Source organism: Ambystoma mexicanum, chromosome 1q, assembly GCF_040938575.1.
Source record: "Ambystoma mexicanum isolate Mex_15411 chromosome 1q, UKY_AmexF1_1, whole genome shotgun sequence".
Classification (NCBI taxonomy): domain Eukaryota; kingdom Metazoa; phylum Chordata; class Amphibia; order Caudata; family Ambystomatidae; genus Ambystoma; species Ambystoma mexicanum.
Genome location: NC_090922.1, coordinates 1,504,530,477 through 1,504,549,658, shown reverse-complemented (window position 1 = coordinate 1,504,549,658; position 19,182 = coordinate 1,504,530,477). Strand labels below are relative to the sequence as shown.

General features: G+C 45.2%; 1 protein-coding gene across 1 annotated transcript; it reads right to left on the bottom strand.

The window, feature by feature from the left end:
* Positions 1-3,106: 3,106 nt before the first annotated feature.
* LOC138563350 (streptococcal hemagglutinin-like) lies at positions 3,107-18,765 on the bottom strand. The gene is made up of 5 exons (XM_069642833.1): positions 18,142-18,765; positions 16,081-16,123; positions 6,242-7,438; positions 4,360-5,268; positions 3,107-3,708 (listed from the first exon to the last, which is right to left on the bottom strand). The coding sequence occupies exons 1-5, from the start codon at positions 18,763-18,765 to the stop codon at positions 3,107-3,109; spliced, it is 3,375 nt and encodes a 1,124-aa protein (XP_069498934.1).
* Positions 18,766-19,182: the final 417 nt, after the last annotated feature.

Below are 19,182 nucleotides of genomic sequence, written 5' to 3'. Positions count from 1 at the left end.
TGTAAAGGTCAGAGAGTAGAGGCAGGCAGATTTAGAAAGAGGCTGTTGCAATAGTGCAGCCTAGAGAGAACCAGAGCACTGGAGACAGTGAGTTTCTGGGGGAAAGTGAGGAAAGGGAGAATGCCTCTGAGGAGGTGCAGCTGATAGTGTGACTTCTTAGAGCCATCAGAGATGTGAGTGTAGAAAGAGAGGGGAGAGTCGAAGATGAAGCCTCACAGGAAGGAGCAGGAAGAGGGCCAGAGTGGGTGACCAAAGAGACAAAGGAAAGGAGGGAGCTGGTGTTCCGATGAGGAGGATCTCTGTCTTACTGGCATTAAGGCAGAGATTATTAGCGGCACACCACTCCTGGATGGCGGACAGATAGTCTGGTGTGTGTGAGGGGTGCCTGAAAGAAAGCTGGGTGTCATCCGCATAACACTGAAAGCTGGAGCAGAAAGTAGCAATGCAGTGGGCAAGAGGGGCCAGGTAGTGGTTGAAAAGCCAGGCAGAAAGGTTAGACCCCTGAGGAATGCCACAAATGGAGAGAGAGATAGAAGAGACGAAAGATCCCAGTTGGACCTGAGAAGGTCAGTCAGTGGGAAAAGAGGTCAACCAGGACAGGGCCTGACCAGTGATACCCTGGTTGCCACGGAGGCAACTGAGCAGGATGGCATGGTTGACCGTATCAAAAGCATAAGAAAGATCGAGGAGAATGAGGACAGAAGGAAGGTTAGAGTCAATGTTAGAGAGAAGGTCTTCACAGGTGTTCAGGAGAGCAGTTTCTGTGCTTCTGGCAGCTCTGACTCCTCTTGTCTCCATGACTGGTGGTCGTGGAGACAACCAACAGATTCAGTATGAAGGTTAAGCTGGGAGATGGCCAGCTTTTTCAAGAGTTTGCCCAGAAATGGAGTGATGAGATCGGGCGATAGTTGACCGGAGATGAAGGATCGGCAGATGGCTTCTTTAGAAGGGGGTGCACAAGGGAGTGCATAAGGGGGGAGAGGAAGGTTCCAGTGGCGAAGGTTGATTGTAGAAATCAGCCAAGACTGGAGCAGGGGTGTCAATGTGGTCCTTTATGGTTCTGGATGAGCGAGCGAGCACCTGCTTTGACAAGACATCGTCAGGGGTGAACAGGGGAAAGGATGAGAATGGAGGGGGAGAGACGGTCATAGGCAGGCCAGGAGTGGAGGAGGAGGAAGTAGAGAAAGAGAGGGTGTGCAGGATGTCATGAGTTTTAGTAATGAAATGAGAAGCCAAGGCTGTGTAGAGGGCTTGCAAGGGAACAGGAGATGTAGAGACTGCAGCAGGATTGGCCAGCTCCTTGCAGATTTTCAAGAGTTTGGCCGAGTTGTTAGATGCCCTGAGACGTGGGCTTGGATGTAGACTCTCTTCTTAGCGAGAACAGAGATTCTGTATTGCCTTTGGAGTAGATCAGGCGGCAGGCCAGGCCAGTTTGTCAGGTGGTGCGGCTGATGCCCTCCACTTCCTCTCAGCCACCCTACACTTGCGTTTAAGGGTGACACGGTCAGCGTCGTACCAAGAGTTGCACTTGGATTTGGGCTTCAAATGGATCCTCATGACAGAGGCAAGTACATCAAGAGGGTCAGAGATAGAAAGATGAAGGTTAGATAGGGCTGTGTCCAGGTGTGAGTCAGCCAAAGGTGCAGAAGGAGGAGTGAAAGTAGTGGCGAAAGCCTCAATTGACACACGCTTCATGGGACGGATGACCGAGAAGGTAGGTGCCAGTGCTGGGATCTGCTTGGCCGGAGGAATAGAGAGATAGAGAGGCGGTAAGAAAGGAGAAAGTGATTACTCCAGGAGAGAGGAGTGGTGAGAGGGTTAGAGAAGGAGAGGTCTGAGGAGGTCAGAACATTCAGGGTGTGCCCTTCAGAGTGAGATGGGCCAGAGGGAAGAAAAGAGAGAGAGAGTCGCAGAGGTCGCAAATGAGTCCTGAAGCAGGGCAAGTAGCATCCAGGTGGATGTTAAGGTCTCTGAGGAGGAGAAGTTGAGAGGTGTCCCATCAGAAGTGATGCATTCTGTGCATGGTGAATGCATAGTCATGTGTGGAGTACTATGTACAGTTGTGTAAGACACATCTGGGTCATGTGTATAGCTGTAGAGTCCAATGTGGGGGTACTGTGTACAGTAGTGTGCGTCCCACCTGGATTAATGTCCTAGGTGCTCAGGACCACATGAGACCACATTGGGTTATGTGCATAGCTGGAGAAGCCTCATCTGGAGTAATGTGTTCAGTGCTGGTGAGCACATGTGGAGAAACATGTACATGAGGCCACATATGGTTTAATGTGGAGCTTAATGGCGGTCAGATCTAGAGTAATGTGTATAGCGGTAGAGGCCACATGTCGGGTAATGTGTATGGTTTTAGAGGCCACATCTGGAGTACGGTGCAAGTGACATATGAGGCCACATCTGGGGTAATAATGTGTATAGCTGTAAATGCCACAGCTGGGGTAATGGTTTAGCTGTAGATGCCACATCTGGGGTAATAATGTGTGCTGTTGTAGAGGCCACATCTCAGGTGCGTATATTTGTAGTGGCCAAAGCTGGGTTATGTGTATTGTTGTGGAGGTCACATCTGGAGTAATGTGCAAGGTGCAAGTGACACATGAGGTCACATATGGGGTAATAATGTGTATAGCTGTAGATGCCACAGCTGGGGTAATGCGTTCAGTGCTGGTGAGCACATGTGTAGTAACATGTACATGAGGCCACATATGGTTTAATGTAGATCTTAATGGCGGTCAGATCTAGAGTAATGTGTATAGCGGTAGAGGCCACATGTCGGGTAATGTGTATGGTTTTAGAGGCCACATCTGGAGTACGGAGCAAGTGACATATGAGGCCACATCTGGGGTAATAATGTGTATAGCTGTAAATGCCACAGCTGGGGTAATGGTTTAGCTGTAGATGCCACATCTGGGGTAATAATGTGTGCTGTTGTAGAGGCCACATCTGAGGTGCGTATATTTGTAGTGGCCAAAGCTGGGTTATGTGTATTGTTGTGGAGGTCACATCTGGAGTAATGTGCAAGGTGCAAGTGACACATGAGGTCACATCTGGGGTAATAATTTGTATAGCCGTAGATGCCACAGCTGGGGTAATGCGTTCAGTGCTGGTGAGCACATGTGTAGTAACATGTACATGAGGCCACATATGGTTTACTGTGGATCTTAACGGAGGTCAAATCTGGATTAATGTGTATATCTGTAGATGCCACATCTGAGGTAATAATGTGTGTATCTGTAGAGCCCTCATCTGGCGTAATAATGTGCATAGCCGCAGAGGCCTCATCTGGGGTAATAATGTGTGTAGCTGTAGAGGCCACATCTGAGGTAATAATGTGTGTATCTGTAGAGCCCTCATCTGGCGTAATAATGTGCATAGCCGCAGAGGCCTCATCTGGGGTAATAATGTGTGTAGCTGTAGAGGCCTCATTTGGAGTAATGTGTATAGCTGTGGAGGCCTCATCTGGGGTACACATGTGTGTAGCTGTAGCAGTCACATCTGGAGTAATATTTATAGCTATAGAGGCCTCATCTGGGGTACAAATGTGTGTAGCTGTAGAGGCCTCATCTGGAGTAATGTGTATAGCTGTAGAGGCATCTGAGGTAATAATGTGTGTAGCTGTAGAGGCCTCATCTGGGGTAATAATGTGTATAGCTGTAGAGGCCTCATCTGGAGTAATGTGTATAGCTGCAGAGGCCTCATCTGGGGTACAAATGTGTGTAGCTGTAGATATATCATAGATGTAGAGGCCTCATCTGGAGTAATGTGTATATCTTTAGAGGCCTCATCTGGGGTAATAATGTGTATAGCTGTAGAGGCCTCATCTGGAGTAATGTGTATAGCTGTAGAGGCCTCACCTGGGGTAATAATGTGTGTAGCTGTAGATATATCATAGATGTAGAGGCCTCATCTGGAGTAATGTGTATATCTTTAGAGGCCTCATCTGGAGTAATAATGTTTGTAGCTGTAGAGGCCTCATCTGGAGTAATGTGTATATATGTAGATGCCACATCTGAGGTAATAATGTGTGTAGCTGTAGAGGCCTCATCTGGGGTAATAATGTGTGTAGCCGTAGAGGCCTCATCTGGAGTAATGTGTATATCTGTAGATGCCACATCTGAGGTAATAATGTGTGTAGCTGTAGAGGCTTCAACTGGGGTAATAATGTGTATAGCTGTAGAGGCCTCATCTGGAGTAATATGTATAGCTATAGAGGCCTCATCTGGGGTAATAATGTGTGTAGCTGTAGAGGCCTCATCTGGAGTAATGTGTATATCTGTATGTGTATATCTGTAGATGCCACATCTGAGGTAATAATGCGAGTAGCTGTAGAGGCCTCATCTGGGGTAATACTGTGTGTAGCTGTAGAGGCCTCATCTGGAGTAATGTGTATATCTGTAGATGCCACATCTGGGGTAATAATGTGTGTAGCTGTAGAGGCCTCATCTGGAGTAATGTGTATAGCTGTAGAGGCCTCATCTGGAGTAATGTGTATATCTGTAGAGGCCTCATCTGAGGTAATAATGTGTGTAGCTGTAGAGGCGTCACCAGGGGTAATAATGTATGTAGCTGTAGAGGCCCCATCTGGGGTAATAATGTGTGTAGCTGTAGAGGCCTCATCTGGAGTAATATGTGTAGCTATAGAGGCCTCATCTGGAGTAATGTGTACAGCTGTAGAGGCCTCATATGGAGTAATGTGTATAGCTGTAGAGGCCACATATGGAGTAATGTGTATAGCTGTAGAGGCCTCATCTGGAGTAATGCGTATAGCTGTAGAGGTCACATCTGGAGTAATGTTTATAGCTGTAGAGGCCTCATCTGGGGTACAAATGTGTGTAGCTGTAGAGGCCTCATCTGCAGTAATGTGTATAGCTGTAGAGGCCTCATCTGGGGTAATAATGTATGTAGCTGTGGAGGCCTCATATGGAGTAACGTGTATAGCTGTAGAGGCCTCATCTGGAGTAATAATGTGTGTAGATGTAGAGGCCTCATCTGGAGTAATGTGTATATCTGTAGATGCCACATCTGAGGTAATAATGTGTGTAGCTGTAGAGGCCTCATCTGGGGTAATAATGTGTGTAGCTGTAGAGGCCTCATCTGGAGTAATATGTGTAGCTATAGAGGCCTCATCTGGAGTAATGTGTACAGCTGTAGAGGCCTCATATGGAGTAATGTGTATATCTGTAGAGGCCTCATCTGGAGTAATGCGTATAGCTGTAGAGGTCACATCTGGAGTAATGTGTATAGCTGTAGAGGCCTCATCTGGGGTACAAATGTGTGTAGCTGTAGAGGCCTCATCTGGAGTAATGTGTATAGCTGTAGAGGCCTCATCTGGGGTAATAATGTGTGTAGCTGTAGAGATCTCATAGCTGTAGAGGCCTCATCTGGAGTAATGTGTATATCTTTAGATGCCTCATCTGGAGTAATAATGTTTGTAGCTGTAAAGGCCTCATCTGGAGTAATGTGTATATCTGTAGATGCCACATCTCAGGTAATAATGTGTGTAGCTGTAGAGGACCCATCTGGGGTTATAATATGTGTAGCTGTAGAGGCCTCATCTGGAGTAATGTGTATATCTGTAGATGCCACATCTGAGGTAATAATGTGTGTAGCTGTAGAGGCTTCATCTGGGGTAATAATGTGTATAGCTGTAGAGGCCTCATCTGGAGTAATATGTATAGCTATAGAGGCCTCATCTGGGGTAATAATGTGTGTAGCTGTAGAGGCCTCATCTGGAGTAATGTGTATATCTGTATGTGTATATCTGTAGATGCCACATCTGAGGTAATAATGAGAGTAGCTGTAGAGGCCTCATCTGGGGTAATAATGTGTGTAGCTGTAGAGGCCTCATCTGGAGTAATGCGTATATCTGTAGATGCCACATCTGGGGTAATAATGTGTGTAGCTGTAGAGGCCTCATCTGGAGTAATGTGTATAGCTGTAGAGGCCTCATCTGGAGTAATGTGTATAGCTGTAGAGGCCTCATCTGAGGTAATAATGTGTGTAGCTGTAGAGGCGTCACCAGGGGTAATAATGTGTGTAGCTGTAGAGGCCTCATCTGGGGTAATAATGTGTGTAGCTGTAGAGGTCTCATCTGGAGTAATATGTGTAGCTATAGAGGCCTCATCTGGAGTAATGTGTACAGCTGTAGAGGCCTCATATGGAGTAATGTGTATAGCTGTAGAGGCCTCATATGGAGTAATGTGTATAGCTGTAGAGGCCTCATCTGGGGTACAAATGTGTGTAGCTGTAGAGGCCTCATCTGGAGTAATGTGTATAGCTGTAGAGGCCTCATCTGGGGTAATAATGTATGTAGCTGTGGAGGCCTCATATGGAGTAATGTGTATAGCTGTAGAGGCCTCATCTGGAGTAATAATGTGTGTATATGTAGAGGCCTCATCTGGAGTAAAGTGTATATCTGTAGATGCCACATCTGAGGTAATAATGTGTGTAGCTGTAGAAGCCTCATCTGGGGTAATAATGTGTGTAGCTGTTGAGGCTTCATCTGGAGTAATATGTGTAGTTATAGGGGCCTCATCTGGAGTAATGTGTACAGCTGTAGAGGCCTCATATGGAGTAATGTGTATAGCTGTAGAGGCTGCATCTGGAGTAATGCGTATAGCTGTAGAGGTGACATCTGGAGTAATGTTTATAGCTGTAGAGGCCTCATCTGGGGTACAAATGTGTGTAGCTGTAGAGGCCTCATCTGGAGTAATGTGTATAGCTGTAGAGGCCTCATCTGGGGTAATAATGTATGTAGCTACGGAGGCCTCATCTGGAGTAATGTATATAGCTGTAGAGGCCTCATCTGGAGTAATAATGTGTGTAGATGTAGAGGTCTCATCTGGAGTAAGGTGTATATATGTAGATGCCACATCTGAGGTAATAATGTGTGTAGCTGTCGAGGCCTCATCTGAGGTAATAATGTGTGTAGCTGTAGAGGCCTCATCTGGAGTAATGTGTATAGCTGTAGAGGCCTCATCTGGGGTAATAACGTGTATAGCTATAGAGGCCTCATCTGGGGTAATAATGTGTGTAGCTGTAGAGGCATCATCTGGAGTGATGTGTATATCTGTAGATGCCACATCTGGGGTAATAATGTGTGTAGCTGTAGAGGCCTCATCTGGAGTAATGTGTATATCTGTAGATGCCACATCTGAGGTAATGATGTGTGTAGCTGTAGAGGCCTCACCTGGGGTAATAATGTGTGTAGCTGTAGAGGCATCATCTGGAGTGATGTGTATATCTGTAGATGCCACATCTGGGGTAATAATGTGTGTAGCTGTAGAGGCCTCATCTGGGGTAATAATGTGTGTGGCTGTAGAGGCCTCATCTGGAGTAATATGTGTAGCTGTAGAGGTCTCATATGGAGGAATGTGTATAGCTGTAGAGGCCTCATCTGGAGTAATGTGTATAGCTGTAGAGGCCTCAGCTTGTAAAAGCAAAAGGAAATATCGAGGCGGAGTACCCCAAAAGGAAATACACCAAACACGGGCTTATAAAGATTCACAGATCTTTATTCAAAAAGTGTACAGTTACAAAGAAACAAAGTATCAGACAGCTATCTGGCCCTCAGTACATCACAGTGAATACCAGCCCTTTCGGTGTGAGAAGTGAGAGGTAGTGGACGTCTAAACAGTTGCACATTTTATACATTTCCAATCATAAAGTCCAGCCCCTCTACAGGTTAATAATACAGGGTCTAGAGTTTGTGCCGAGTTCACTTCTGGTTTGTCCAACTATATGCGCATGGATCATCCTAAATTCACATACAAACAAGTCACAATGGCAACAGTGTATTCACAGGATTAACAATAAGCCTTAACACATGTCCTATACAATGCAGTTCAGCTAGTGTCCACGTTCAATATTACATTGTAGTCGATGCATGTCCACGGATCGGACAAGTCAGGCATGGGACAAGGTCTCTTTACTCAACCCAAAGCGGACCACACTAATTTACATACCCCAACACCCTCAGCCAGGATCTAATGCCTGTTACTCACCAGACAGAAAGTATACCAAATTGGTGGCCGGAAGGCACAGGACTGAACTATTGATTGAAGAGCTAGGTCGGGGCCTCTAACCTAGCCTCCTTTCTGTGAGGGCACAAGACCTTTTTAACGATATGACTCTCTGCTGGGTAGGACCAGGCAGAGGCACTGATTGCTCAAAAGGGCGGGAAGGACACGCCGCCAAGAACCCAGCTGTAAAGGAAAAACAAGAGGTGAGCAATTGGAAATTTAAGTAAGATCACTTTCCCTCAATACTTCTTTCTAGTAGTACCTGAACTATGCCCTCCCCTTGTTTCAAGGCAACCGGAACCACCTACAAGTGAGAGAGGAGAATGTAACCTATCCTGACTATAGTTGTCAATTAGATAAGGAGAATGGGTAATCATACAAAAAGAAAAACCTTACCACTGATCTCCTGTTAAATCTGTAATGTCCAAAGAGTTCATGAAAATGGAAGTGCAAAATAACAAATGGGTAGGTTAGTTAGGGAAACTAAACCCGGGCGGAACGAGGGCCGCACTAGAGTCGGGTAGGTGCACTATCCGCAAAGCATCCCTGTGCACTACTGAAGAATGTCCAATAGAAGTCGATGCCGTGATCACAAGGTTCCAAAAGCGGCAGGCAAAGGCAGTCCGTGAATGAGGAAATAGGGCTGGCACACGGGTAAGTAGTTTTCCAAAAGCGGCAGGCAAAAGCAGTCTGTGAATGAGGAAACAGGTCTGGTACATGGGTAAGTAGTTTTCCAAAAGCGGCAGGCAAAGGCAGTCCATGAATGAGGAAACAGGTCTGGTACACGGGTAATTAAAGTAGGATTGAAGACGGAACTTCTAAATACCGGGATGCAACTTTAATCAGAAGCAGCGTTCCGCCCGGTTCTGAGGTTTAAATCGGGAAGGAGAAGACGGAACCGGACGTAACCGAGGCTCACGCATCATCGCCTCTGAGCTGACAGCGGGATGCGAAAGCTGGGAATTGTAGTCCAAACTTGCCGCAGAGTGCTGCGGAGTGAGCCGAAGCCACTATTTTCCAGGGCAGTTGCCAGTGGGCGTAGAATGGGTTTGCAATATGACGCATACCCTTACGGAGGGCAATAACCTTCCTGCGGGCCTGCCGAGGCGTAACAATGCCATCTGGTTCGGAAGTGCCACTAACTTTATTGATTTTTGTTCTAAAGTCATGTTATAGAGTATGTCAGTGGTCCGGTTGATGGTCCTCTCCAGTACTCTCGCTAGTCTTCTGATATCTTCAGAGTTCAGTCTTTGTCCCCAAAATGGCACAACAGATTTAGCTACATTGCCCAGAACTTGTGCTGAAGTATCGCCAATCTCGTCCCGCCGGGGACGAGCCTTTAAAATTTCTACATTGCTAGCAATGAATACCCCGGATAACAGAATCCCTAAATAACAGATTCCCTGCCAATCCCTGGGTAACCATGAAAATGCTACATTACCGCAAACAAAGTAGACAGGTTCGCCTACATACAGAGGTCTGTCCTTGCCAGTCAAATTCGCAAACGTTGGTGCAACCCTTGAAATCACCCATTTACTGAGTACCATTCCTCTGTATGCAGAAATAAACTGAATCTGGGCTTTGGTTAACAGTGTAAGAAGGTGGCGTAGCATCCCTATTAACTATAGGAGCCATCTCGAAAGAGATCAAAGATTGAAAAGGTCGGGACAGTCTATCAGAAGGCCTAATAGAAGCAACATTAAGCTTGCTCCTATTCGCGAAGAGTGAGCATCCCAAGGGTGTTAGAACACGTTTCTCAAAATCATTCAAGTTAGTTCCATCAAAGTTCCCCGAGATGCTATCGTTCCATCGGCCAAAGAATAGTGCCCTTAGAGAAGCATAACATGCAGTCGTCAAAGGTAAAGGATGACTATACCAACCCAGCCCCTTATCCCCGTGTTGCGGTAAATGCGAGCAGACCCAACAATTGGATTTATTAAAAATGGCATGTGTGGCATTCATAATGAGTAATAGAGTATTGTTATGGTAACTCTGTGCTGAGAGTCTCTAGGAGATAAAGTGTGCAGATGCACAAAAGGTGTAGAAACAGTTGGTACGATCGGTCACGCAGTCTCTTATCTGTTCCGTACAAGTAGGAGCGGTTGCAGGCATTGTCTCTTCAAACAAATTCACCAAAGTTAATTTGCTTGCGATCTCCAGTTCGAGCGTTTTCTTAGTCTTTTTCCCAAACCCTAGCTAACAGAATCCCCTTATGTACAAAAGTTTGGGCCAAAGAGACAAGCCCTTCGATGATTTTCCTTGATGGCACAGCCGAACCGTGCAGTAAGTCTACTTCCTCGGACGCAGATTGTACCTTATGATCCCTGGTACTGAGTGATCTGTGAACAACGTGTCATTACTTCCTGATGGAAGCGGTGAATTCAAAGCAGGAGCCAACAAAAGTTTCGAAAAAGGAACTGTTGGAAAGTGTGGAGATGAAGCGGCTGTTTCCCCAGGCCCCATGGGCTCAGGGAGAGTCTCCGACGCACTCTCAATGCTGTTTGATGGTTTGTGATCGTTGGTTACGGTATTGCTGAGGGGTTCTGTGTCTTTTGTATCGTGTGGCAAAGGGAAAGGAATCCTCTTGATGTGGGACGCGTAGATCCAGGGCTTCCTGCCCTCCACTCGCACCGCTGTCTATGCGACCAGGAGTACGTGGTGCGGGCCCCGCCAACGAGGTGCGAAACAAGAAGATCGTTCAAATGACTTGATGAGGACCCAATCTCCCGGCCGTAGCCTGTGGCCTGGGCCCTCGTACCTGACAGCTAAAACTTATCGCACCTGGTGATAAATCAAATACAGATATTTAGTTAACTGTCCACAATAGTCAAAAAGAAGTACATGCTCAACATTGCATAGCGAACGGGGCTTTGTCAGACCACAAATGTTAGCTGGCCTACCCATGACCACCTCAAATGGAGAGAGCCCAGTCTTAGTTTGAGGGGTCGTCCTCATGGACAATAACACGATCAGTAAGGCGTCCGGCCATTTCTGTTTGGTGCCGGCACACGTCTTAGCGAGCTTGTTCTTGATGATGCCGTTATGTCTTTCTACTAAACCAGCACTCTGAGCGTTCCTAGCCAAATGGAACCGTTTATCAATCTGTAATCCTGCGCATATCTGCAGAATTACAGTAGCGATAAAATGTGGACCATTGTCCGACCAGATGACGCTTGGCAAACCAAACCTAGGAAAATATTCCTTCAGCATGGTCTTCGCCGTTGTCATAGCTGTGGCATCTTTGACAGGAAAGGCTTCAACCCATTTACTAGAGGCGCAGATAACCACTAGTACGTACTTGTAGTTATTGCAACACTCCGTTTCAATAAAGTCAAAATGTATAACCTCAAAGGGGACAGGAGGTGGACCAAAACTACCCGTAGGAGTCGATGTAAGAATTAAAATAAGAATTAAAAATAAATAAATATGTGCCCTTTCCCACATTATGCTGCAAACAAATCATACACCCTTGGACAAAGCGCTCGGCTACCTTAGAACTTTTATCATTTACCTACACATTTTGTAACATTTTGGTAACCTTTCGTGCACAAATATGGGTGGGACAATGAGCCATAGCAACCATCATCGTAATGTATGCATCAGGCAGTAACCATTTCCCGTCTACTTTGCCCATCCAACACCCATCGTCATCCAATTTTGCCAAACCCTCAGCCCATTTCTTAGATTCCTCTAAAGTGGCATCAGCTTGAATGCTTTTCACAGATTCAATACCCTCATTCAAAGTACAGGCATTTGTGGATTCCTTTAAAGTATACATTTCTGATGAGAGATCGGTGGCAGTCTGTTTGGCTATCTAGTCAGCAAAAGCGTTCCCTTTTCCTACATTATTATTAATGATCTTCTGATGTGCTGCACACTTAATAATTGCTAGCTGAGTAGGGAGTGCAAGCGCTGTTAGTAACCGTACTATCAAGGAGCCATACTGGATTTTAGTGCCATGTGAGGTCAAGAAATCTCGTTCTGCCCAAAGTCTGCCGAAGTTGTGAACCACCCCAAAAGCATACTGACTGTCAATATATACATTTACGGTAAACCCTTCGGAAAGTTCACAAGCTCGGGTTAATGCTATAATCTCTGCGGCCTGCGCTGAGTTATGGGTGATTCTTTTGGTCTCCACGACCGTGCTCAATGTGGTGATTGCATAAGCAGCTGTGGATGTACCATCCAGGAGTTTGAAACAGGAGCCATCGCAAAACAGCTCCCCTTGTGGATTGTTCAAAGGAGTATCTTTTAGATCGATTCTGCCTTTTGTCTCTTTTTCTGTAGTGTCAAGGCAGTCATGTGACTCTTAAAAGTGCACTGCAAGCTACTGCAAGCAGTATCTTGCGGGAAAGGTAAACGTTCAGCCAGATTCAATAGACAACACCTCTTTATTTGAATATGCGGTGCAAACAAGATCAATTCATATCTTGTTAATCGTGCAGAAGTGAGGTGTTGTGTTTGTGTTCTGTTTAATAGAACATCTACAGAGTGAGGTACCATCAGGGTTAAAGCATGGCCTAGGACCATTCCTTCGCTCTGTTTTACAGACGCAGCAGCAGCTCAGCGACAGCTCTCAAACATCTTTCCAAAGTGCATGCAACAGGATCAAGGACGGAAGAAAAGTAGCCGCACGGCCTATTCTTCCCTCCGTGTTCCTGCGTTAATACAGCCAAAGCACATCCATCACATTCATGCACATACAACACAAAGGCCTTTTCATAGTTTGGTGTGCCCAAAACTGGTGCCGAGCACAATGCAGTCTTGAGCAGATCAAATGCTTGCTAGTGTTCCATGTTCCACGGTAATGGTGAAGAAATGCCCTTCTTCGTCAAAGCTAACATTGGTTTAATCACTAAGGAGAAGTTTGGGATCCACTGCCTACAGTACGAAGCCATTCCTATCAAGGCTCTGACTTCCTTCTGTGTATTTGGGACAGACATGCTAGAAATGATTTTTATCCGCTCAGGCGTCAACCTTCTGCCCTTCTTTGACCTCCCGCCGACAATACGGAAACTTTTTAAGTGAAGCTTTGTTTCCATGTTGTGCTAGGTGAATAAGCAACGACACAGTGCCCTCCTTACAGGTGCTCTCTGAGTCAGCAGCTAGGAGTAGATCGTCGACATACTGAAGCAGTGTACAAGTGGTGGGCAACTCAAGCTTGTCGAGCCGCTCTTTCAAAACCCTACTGTAAATGCTAGGACTCTCCGTGTAACCTTGCGGTGCACGGGTAAAGGTAAACAAGCATCCCCTAGGGCGAACAAGAACAAGTATCTACTGTCTTTGTGTATAGGAATACTAAAGAAGGCGTTCTTTAGATCCACAACACTAAAGTGAGTAGCTGAAGACGGAATCATAGTTAATATTGTTGTCACATCAGGCACAATGGGAAATTGTGGAGCAACAATCTCCATGTTTCAAAATAATCTTAACAGGCTCAATTTGCAAGACACCGACATTATTATCATCAATTGCCCATAAACACTCCGGAACATCACTGAATTCCGGCGGGAAAGGTCTGGTCAAGAACTAATAGACAGAAAGTTGCTGTTGCGAAATCGTCAAACGCACTCCATCAGAAGAACAAGGAATTACCGCATTTAATTCCTTCAACAGATTCAACCCCAACAAATTCTCTCCGCAATTCATAGTCAAGAGGAATGGACAGTGGTCTATAAATGGACCCAAAGTAATCGGTACCGGCAAAGAAACCGGACAGACTACGGGTGTGCCAGAAAACCTTACAGAAACATTGGTTTGCCCTGACAGTGGAATGTTTGGAACCTGTGAATGGTCAATGGAACACATCTGTGCCCCTCTATCTATCAAGAATAGATGTTTCCTATTTCCCACTAACATCTCAACGTAGGGACCTTTCTGATTAATGGGAATAGGCGTCGGTTCCAAACCCTGCTTCGGGCAATCCTAACAAAACAAAATGTCATCAAAAGGAAGTTCCTCGGAGAGGTAAGCAGCAAAAGGATGATCAAAAATGTTTCTATTATCTACACTTAGTGCCTGATTATCCTGTGAAAAAGGTTGCTGTGAATCCTGCGAAAACTGACTTGTACCAGGCCCGCCAGCCCCAGGGCGGCCTCTGGATTGTCTACCCATATTACCAAATGCGTTATTCGACCTCTGCTGGAGGGTCGGGCATTGTGCACACCAATGACCCTCTTGTCTGCAATAAGCACACTGTTTATGTTTACAGGACCCAATGGCGCATTACCCTGTGGAACATACTGTCCTCTGAATTGCGAATTCCCCCCTGTAGGGCCTCTAACAATTTGCTGCAATAGAACTTTTGTTTTTAAGTCTCCTTTTCTCTTTTCAACTATTTCTTTTTCGTTATTGGCACAATTCTCATAGTACTGAGCCATATGCAATACTTCTGACTGAGACTTAGCTTGCCAAGCGCTCTCTGAAGACATAATTTGCGACTGGATGTCAGTCAGTAATCCACGCACAAATGTGTCCACAAATAGTCGTTTCCCAGACTCTGTACTCAAATCTTGTCCACTGAAATCTGAAAATACTTGTGCAAACCGATTAAAGAACTCGGTAGCACCCTCAGACTTTCCTTTGACACAGGCATTAAGCTTGTCCCAAATAAGCTTTTTTCAGGAATTATAGTTTTTAATTTCGTAACTATTCTATCAGGCAAAGTCAATATTACCTGTGGTGGTCTCTCGCCAGCTGGCCTTTCTCTATTGAGCCTAACCATATTATCCCATGTATCTCCTAACCCTGGTACATTGTCTACAGTCCTAATCTGTTTCCACAAATCAATAGGCAGGAGTACGGGAAACAACAAATCAATATCGCTTAAGGTAAATACTGATGATTGCAAGACAAACTCTATCTCTTTGTAGAATCCTGTCGGATTATTCCTAATATCGGGAATAGATTGTTTAATCGTGTTCACTTCCTGTCTCGAGAACGGGACGTGAACAAACTGCGACACATCATGTGCAGGTATGTCTAGAGCAACTGCAACCGTTGCATGATCGGCAGGAATCTCAACTTTTGGGACAAATGTCGGAGGAACCTCTCTCATAGGCAACTGAGAGGTAGGCAACTCCAAACGCTTACTGAGCAACAAAACTAGATTGAGCGCTAAAGCAGCTGAAGAAATGTCAAACGAAAAAGCTCTCTTATAAATATACAATAATTCTGCGGGACAACAAATCTTTCTTTATATACATTCATCCTGCAGGTACTCTACCATTACCTGTATCACTTTCCTCTGCATTTCTGGCGTATACTGACCATACGTGTGATATACTTCAATGGGAGTTATCGACATGTCTGAAATCCACCTTATCGCATCTTTTGTACAAATTTGTGTTTCCTCATTTATCGACTTACGACAGGGTAAGAACCGTTTCTGTACCAACATAGCGTCCAAACTATCACCATCTACATCTTCATTTCGTAACCTTTCCAACTCCCTTCTATACTCAAAAACCCTCTTGACGTGCTCATGTACTTTCTCTGCAGTATCTCTAGAAAATGCTAAAATATTCAGATCCCTTAACCCTTGTGGGAGATCTATATCATTTAACCTGTTCCACATTATTCGTAAATGAACTCCTAATCCTTCAATAAAAAACGTTTTTCTCAGGAAAATTGTCTAAGTTCGAGAGTGTGGCAAAAACATCAGCTTGTTCACCCCTCTCCATGCAATGTCTAGCCCATGCAGTCTATTCATGCTTTCTCTCTGGAGACACACTATTACGGGTTACAACCCTCGATCCCGCTCCCCGATCAACTACAAGTGGTGTGGAACCACTTGGAAGAGGGAGAGTAGGCAGATCTTGTATATTAGACAAAAAAGGTGCTGTTACTGGTGCAGCAGGCAAACCCACCGGACCCGTAACAGCAGGCAAAGATGGAGGAGCGGGTGGAGGAGCAACAACAAGAGGAGGAACAACAGCAAGAGGAAGAGGAACATTAAGAGGAGCGATAGGAGGAGCAGGAGGAGCTACGGGAGGAGGAATAACAGCAGGAAGAGGAACATACAGAGGTTGCGCAGTGGCACCAGGCCTACGTTCATTTAGAAGTTTGTCGATCAGCTCATCAGATGTATCCTTCTAAAGACATGAAAGTCTTTAGAAGGATACATTTTCTGGATACCAAGTGAAAAAGCCCTATCCATATTCCTAACTGACTCAGACTGTTTATTTTGATCATATAACAATGCTTTTCGGCATTCGTTATAACACGGCATGCATGTTTTTCCCTACTCTTAAGTTGCTGCATAGCTTCTTTCTTCCAATTCTGTAAAACATCAAATGCTGCAGGTCTAGTCTTTTTCTTTAATGATATAGATTCTAAGTATTCAATACGAGGAATTTCAAAACTACCATTGATTGGCCACTGAAGTTCGGAAGCATGTCCAGTTTGTCTGTGCCAAATATCATTAAACACTATACTATCAATGCCGTGATTACAATACATAGGACACGCCGGCGACCCCTCCATTGGCGCCGGTCGGCCAAATTCCAAAGATTGTCTGTCACTGCAGAATAACACCCGAAACAGGCAGAAAATTTCCCAGGCATATCAGAATACTGGTGTTACCTGGTCAATAATTGCACTTGCAAGTGCAATACACCAAAACAAATGATCAGAATACTTAAGAATCAGGTCCCGACTCACCTGATCAAATCCTGAGGAGGTCCGATCGGATTTCAAAGAACTATCAAAGGTACCACGTGGTTGGTGATTTTGGCAAATCTGACCGCCTCGATATATGGACCCTCGTCAAGATGCCGTCTCGGACCGCGTGCTCACCGTCCAGGGATCGGGTCGTGCAGCGCTGGTGAAGTATCGCTTCTCATCTAAGAAAGGGGCCCCCTTTTACACCGTCCGATCCCGGTCCGATAGCCGCGTCAACCTTCAACGAGATGGCATCAATCTTGAGGGTTCCTATTGGGGAGCCATCTGTAAAAGCAAAAGGAAATATCGAGGCTGAGTACCCCAAAAGGAAATACACCAAACACGGGCTCATAAAGATTCACAGATCTTTATTCAAAAACTGTACAGTAACAAAGAAACAAAGTATCAGATAAAGATAGCTATCTGGCCCTCAGTACATCACAGCGAATACCAGCCCTTTCGGTGTGAGAAGTGAGTGGTACTGGACGTCTAAACAGTTGCACATTTTATACATTTCCAATCATAATGTCCAGCCCCTCTACAGGTTAATAATACAGGGTCTAGAGTTTGTGCCGAGTTCACTTCTGGTTTGTCCAACTATATGCACTTGGATCATTCTACATTCACATGCAAACAAGTCGCAATGGTAACAGTATATTCACGGGATTAACAATAAGCCTTAACACATGTCCTATACAATGCAGTTCAGCTAGTGTCCACGTTCAGTATTGGTATTACATTGTAGTCGATGTATGTCCGCGGATCAGACTTGTTGGCACAGACGATCCTCTGTCTACAAGTCAGGCATGGGACAAGTTCTCTTTACTCAACCCAAACATTCGGCCAAAGGACAGTTTATACATTAACTCACGTACAAAGTTCAGGACGGCTCAGTTACAAGCGGAAAACACTGTCCACCATTTTAGAACACAGAATTACTTTAGAATAGAAATCAAAATGGCAGACGGACCTAAAATGGCGGCGAAGTCGATCTAAGATCGGAAGTTTGCAAGGTGGTTTCCTTCGCAGAGCGACTGGGCTTAGGCCAATATATACAATAAAAGAGGCACAATATGATATCCCGTTTAACAATCTGGGGTAATAATGTGTGTAGCTGTAGAGGTCTCATCTGGAGTAATATATATAGCATTAGAGGCCTCATCTGGGGGAATAATGTGTGTAGATGTAGAGGCCTCATCTGGAGTAATGTGTATAGCTTTAGAGGCCTCATATGGGTAATAATGTGTGTAGCTGTAGAGGCTCATCTGGAGTAATGCGTATAGCTGTAGAGGTTTTATCTGGAGTAATGTGTATAGCTGTAGAGGCCTCACCTGGGGGTAATAATGTGTGTAGCTGTAGAGGCCTCATCTGGGGTAATAATGTGTGTAGCTGTAGAGGTCTCATCTGGAGTAATGTGTATAGCTGTAGATGCCTCATCTGGGGTAATAACGTGTGTAGCTGTAGAGGCCTCATCTGGAGTAATGGGTATAGCTGTAGGGAACTCATCTGGGGTAATAATGTGTGTAGCTGTAGAGGCCTCATCTGGAGTAATGTGTATATTTGTAGATGCAGCATCTGAGGTAATAATGTGTGCAGCTGTAGAGGCCTCATCTGGGGTAATAATGTGTGTAGCTGTAGAGGTCTCATCTGGAGTAATGTGTATAGCTATATAGGTCTCATCTGGAGTAATGTGTATAGCTGTAGAGGCCTCATATGGGGTAATAATGTGTGTAGCTGTAGAAGCCTCATCTGGGGTAATAATGTGTGTAGCCGTAGAGGCCTCATCTGGAGTAATGTGTATAGCTGCAGAGGCCTTGTCTGGGGTAATAATGTGTGTAGTTGTAGAGGACCCATCTGTGGTGATAATGTGTGTAGCTGTAGAGTAATCTGGGGTAATAATGTGTCTATCTGTATAGGACTCATCTGAAGTAATGTGTATAGCTGTAGAGGCCTCATATGGGGTAATAATGTGTGTAGCTGTAGAGTCCTCATCTGGAGTAATGTGTATAGCTGTAGAGGCCTCATCTGGGGTAATAATGTGTGTAGCTGTAGAGGCCTCATCTGGGGTAATCATGTGTGTGGCTGTAGAGGCCTCATCTGGAGTAATCTGTATAACTGTAGAGGCCTAATCTGGGGTAATAAAGTGTGTAGCTGTAGAGGCATCATCTGGGGTAATAATGTGTGTAGCTGCAGAGTAATCTGGGGTAATAATGTGTGTAGATGTATAGGACTCATCTGAAGTAATGTGTATAGCTGTAGAGGCCTCATATGGGGTAATAATGTGTGTAGCTGTAGAGTCCTCATCTGGAATAATGTGTACAGCTGTAGAGACCTCATCTGGGGTAATAATGTGTGTAGCTGTAGAGGCCTCATCTGGGGTAATCATGTGTGTGGCTGTAGAGGCCTCATCTGGAGTAATCTATATAACTGTAGAGGCCTAATCTGGGGTAATAAAGTGTGTAGCTGTAGAGGCATCATCTGGGGTAATAAT

Excerpts from the sequence above, each read along its gene's own strand:
- LOC138563350 (XM_069642833.1), bottom strand. The coding sequence starts at position 18,765 with ATGATTACCCCAGATGAGGCCTCTACAGCTACACACATTATTACCCCA. Across the intron at positions 7,439-16,080 it reads CGACAAACTTCTAAATGAAC|CTGAGGCCTCTACAGCTATA; the intron begins GTAGGCCTGGTG and ends TGCTTTTACAAG. Across the intron at positions 3,709-4,359 it reads GGCCTCTACAGCTACACACA|ATGAGGCCTCTGCAGCTATA; the intron begins GTATTACCCCAG and ends TTTGTACCCCAG.